This window comes from Simochromis diagramma, unplaced genomic scaffold (assembly GCF_900408965.1).
Source record: "Simochromis diagramma unplaced genomic scaffold, fSimDia1.1 OVJJ01000802.1, whole genome shotgun sequence".
Taxonomy (NCBI): Eukaryota; Metazoa; Chordata; class Actinopteri; order Cichliformes; family Cichlidae; genus Simochromis; species Simochromis diagramma.
In genome coordinates, this window is record NW_024387492.1 from 24,962,525 (window position 1) to 24,967,390 (window position 4,866).

The 4,866-nt window shown below is 37.6% G+C and overlaps 1 protein-coding gene across 1 annotated transcript; it reads left to right on the forward strand.

The window, feature by feature from the left end:
- Window positions 1-3,049: 3,049 nt before the first annotated feature.
- On the forward strand, window positions 3,050-4,616 carry LOC120724598 (olfactory receptor 52E4-like). The gene has a single exon (XM_040016873.1). It carries the CDS (start codon window positions 3,689-3,691, stop codon window positions 4,613-4,615), a length of 927 nt encoding a protein of 308 aa, XP_039872807.1. The 5' UTR covers window positions 3,050-3,688; the 3' UTR covers window position 4,616.
- The last annotated feature ends 250 nt before the right edge of the window (window positions 4,617-4,866 follow it).

Below are 4,866 nucleotides of genomic sequence, written 5' to 3' on the forward strand. Positions count from 1 at the left end.
GATCCTACCTGTTGTGGCTCTTATCGACCAATAAGCCTTCTTAATGTAGACTTTAAAATTATCCAAACTGCTAGCAACCCGTTTGGAAAGAGTTCTCCCTTCTATTATATCAGACGAACAGACAGGCTTTATTAAAGGAAGACATTCCTTTTTTAATATACGGTCCCTTCTTAATATAATATATTCCAGAAATCATAGCACCGTCCCTGAGGTGGTGATTCATTGGATGCTGAAAAAGCATTTGATCGAGTGGAATGGGAGTATCTTTTTGCAGTCTTGAGGAAATTTGGTTTTGGTGACAGTTTTATATCTTGGATTCATCTTTTATATACTACGCCACTGGCATCTGTTTGTACTAATAATGTGAATTCTGAGTATTTTACTCTATCACGTGGTACACGTCAAGGCTGCCCACTCTCACCTTTACTTTTCACTTTAGCAATAGAGCCTCTTTCTGTGACTCTCAGAACCTCGCCTCTGTTTCAAGGGGTTATTCGTGGTGGTACGGAATATAGGGTTGCTCTGTATGCAGATGACTTATTACTATATGTTACAAATCCAACAATTTATTTATCCTCTATAATGGAAATACTTCTGAGTTTTGGCTCTTTCTCTGGGTACAAGATTAATATACAAAAAAGTGAATGTTTTCCTATAAACCCAGCTGCAAAATAGCTTAGACAGACAGATTTTAATTTCATTTAGCTTCTTCAGGTTTTAGATATCTAGGAGTGCATATTAACCAGTTCATTAAAGCTTTGCGAACAGCAAATCTTAACCCTTTGCTGACCTATGTAAGGGTTGGCTTTTCAAAGGTGGGCAAATCTTCCTGTATCACTTTTTGGCAGGATTAATATTATAAAAATGAATATTCTACCTAAATTCCTCTATCTTTTTCAGTGTATCCCATTGTTTCTACCTAAGTCCTTTTTCAAATCTGTGAATCGAATGATTTTATCATTTATATGGGCAAATAAGACCCCCAGGATTAGTATGTCCTCACTACAACAGGGTAAGCTCAGTGGGGGTCTTGCTCTGCCCAACTTGATGTTTTATTATTGGGCAGCCAACATTCAGAAGTATACCTATTGGCTGACTGATCCTCAGGCTTCTTGGTGTTGCCTTGAGGCTCAATCATGTTTCTCTTCCTCACTCCCAGCACTATTATTTTCATCCCTTCCTGTTTCCCTGTTACGATTCACAGACAACCCTGTTCTAATTGGCTCTCTAAAAATATTGTATCAATTCCAGCGTCACTTCAATTCGGTCTCTGCTTCTGCTCTGACCCCAATCTGCAACAACCACCTCTTCCCCCCATCCCTGGTGGACTCCTCCTTCCGTATATGGGCAAGAAAAGGTATCAAATGTTTTTATGACTTCTTCAAGGATAACATTTTTCTCAGCTTTAGTGAACTTTGTTCTTTGTATGATTTGCCCTCGTATCATTTGTTTCGCTACTTTCAAATAAGACACTGTGCATCTTCTATCTTGCCAGAGTTTCCAAATCAGCCTCTCAAGCCTTGGTGGGAAGACTTATTCCAGTTGAAGCCTCACAGTAAGGCTCTAATATCACAAATATATACTTTAATTATGGCATCGGGCAATTACTCAACCAAGAAAATTGCCTCGAGTTGGGAACGGGAACTGGGTCTTCAGTTTGTTGAAGGTTACTGGGACAAAGTAATTGACAGAATTCATTCTTCAGCCTCATGTGCAAGACTCTCCCTTATTCAATTTAAGACAGTAAACAGATTACACTTCTCAACATCTAGATTATCTAAAATATACCCCAGCATTCCTGACCTGTGCAACAGATGCAACACCTCCCCCTGTGATTTAACTCATATGTTTTTTGCCTGCTCGTCACTTCAATTATACTGGACTTTTTACTCTGAAGTGCTCTCTCATGTTTTGAGCGTTACTCTCAAACCATGTCCACTAGTTGCCATTTTTGGTGTTTCTGAGGACGCCACCCTAAACCTTAGTCGTAAGCAACTGGATATTATCGCTTTCACTTCACTGCAGGCACGGCGTCGAATTTTGCTGTCTTGGAAAGCTCCTCACCCTCCAGCCCGATCACGTTGGCTGGAAGATGTTATGTTCTTTTTAAAAATGGAGAAAATAAAATTTAGACTTAGAGGAAATGTTAATAAGTTCTCACAGATGTGGCAGCCTTTTATCATTTACTTTAATTCATTGAAAACACTTACAACAGACTGAACTTTTGTACCACAGGGTTCCCTTTTGTTATGGTTTTGGGAGGGAGTTGATTTTTTAAATTATTTTTGTTTGTTTGTTGTTTTCTGTGCGTGGGTTGTTGTTGTTTTTTTGTTTTTTCTTCCTTTTTATTTTTTCTTTCTTTTTTCTGTTTTATTGTTATCATCCGTATGTTAAAGGCCTAATTTGTTTTGATATATGTCTTTATATCGGCTGGTACTTGCTGTATTGGGCCTGATATGTCAAATTACATGTGCAAAACTTTATAAATAAAGAGGGGGTGGGAAAAAACAGTCTACATGAGTTTTGTGGACTTGAATGAGGCATTTGGCCATGTTCTTCAGAGTATTTTGTGGGAGGAACTTCGGGAGTATGGCCTGTCTGGCCCGTTGCTACGAGCCATTCAGTCTTTATACAGCCATTGCAAGTCGAACTTGTTGCTGGTGGATGTTAGACTCCACCGGGGTTGTTTTTTGTCACAATTCTGTTCATAATTTTCTAACCAAGCGGCGGAAGGCTTCCACTTGGGTGGTCTCAGAATCTTGTCTCTGCACTTTGCAGATGATGAGGTTCTGTTGGCTTCATCAGGTGGTGGCCTCCAGCTCACACTGGAGTACTTAGCAGCCAAGTGTGAAGCGTCAGGAAAGGGAATCAGCACCTCCAAGTTTAAGCCCATTGTCCACAGCTGAGAAAGGATGGAGTCGCCACCCCAGATAAGTGGAAGAAAATGGATGGATAGATAGATGGTTTTTGTAACACTCTATATATTTTGGGTAAGCATCCCCCCTTTGGTCTCATCTGTACAAAGGACATTGTTTCAGAATTCTTGTGATTTGTTTAGATGCAACCTCACAAACCTTTCTCCTGGGAGCTCTTCCGAATAAGCCATACCTGTTCAGTCTTTTTGTAATTGTACTGAACATTACATTCAGCAGGTTTTTGCTTATATTTGCTTGGGTATTTTTTTTCTAATAACCTTTTTCATAAATATAATAATTTTTACATAGAACCTATATGTGCACACTTGCTCATGATCAATTAATGAGGTGCATTTAAATATTAGCACCTTGTTACTATACCTACCCTCTTAATTCCTATAGAAGCAACCAGTGTGTACTTAGTTTTTCAGACTACTTGCAGTCTTGTGATAAGATTTTTTTTACAGTGAGGACATGTATGCATTTTTACTATAATACTACAAAGGACAAAAAGTATTTTGTTTTAATAGTCCAAAAACAGTGGGGGTAGTACTGAGAAAACAGTTCAACACAGGACTGTACTGGAGAGTTAGGGATGAAGTCCATAGAGGGTGAAGCAGTTTTATGAACAGAGTCCAAGTAGAAGTCAAAACATTCACTTTCTTAAGTCCACTCATATGCCGATCAGGATAAGGTAGGTGTTCACTTTCTGTTTTCTCTCACTTGCTGTCATATCTCTTTTTAATTATTAAAACTTTTGGTTCATCATTTTAATGGAGCTGGCATTAAATGTGTCATACATAACTCTTGATTGGTTTTTCCAAGTGAACAAATACAGATATCTTTATTTTATGATCATGTTTACTTTATACATTCTGATACTCTGCTGTAATTTCACCATTGTATTCCTCATTGTGGTTGAGAAAAGTCTCCATGAGCCTATGTACATTTTTATTGCAGCTTTGCTATTGAACTCTGTTATGTTAAGCACTGTTATTTACCCAAAGCTTTTGACTGACTTTTTATCTAAAAGACAGATCATATCTTATTCCATCTGTGTCTTTCAGTTTTTTATGTTTTACTCTTTGGGTGGTTCAGAATTTTTACTCTTGTTTGCCATGGCCTATGACAGATATGTGTCTATATGCAAACCTCTGCAATATCCAATGATCATGACAAAAAATACTATCAGCATTTTTTTAACCTTAGCTTGGATTGTGCCCTCTTCTCAGGTTGCAGTGGTAGCTGTATTAATTGCCAATAAAAAAATCTGTAACTTTACTTTCATTGGAATTTTTTGCAACAATACAATTTACAAGCTTCTATGTGTGCATTCAAAAGCACAAACTGTATATGATATGGTTGTACTATCTAATGTTGCAATTCTCCCTGCGGTTTTCATATTCTTCACTTACACCAGGATCCTTGTGATATCCTATCAAAGCTGTAAAGAAGTCAGGAGAAAAGCTGCACAGACCTGTTTGCCCCACTTGATAGTTTTGATCAGGTATTTGTGTTTGTGTGCATTTGATGTCATTGTATCTGGTCTGGAGTCTAATTTTCCAAAGATTTTACATTCCATATTGACTTTGCAAATCGTAATGTATCCTCCCCTTTTCAATCCAATTATATATGGACTAAAAATGAAGGAGATTTCTAAACACCTCAAAAGGTTGTTTTGCGCTGTCAACAAAAACTAATGTATCAATACTGTCAATACTCATTTTTTAACTTACAAACTGATACAGTTGAAATCAATCAATTATAGTCATGATTATGACTAATTAGACAGTAACATCAGTATCAATTATGTATTTTTCTTTTCTCTCCTGCTCTCATGCATGCAAGTAGCAGCAGTGACTCTAAATGCCTATTCCAGGTAAATATAGCCATTCATACTCGACTACTCAAGCACTCACAGACCATCCTAATCACAGCTAAAACTATCTTG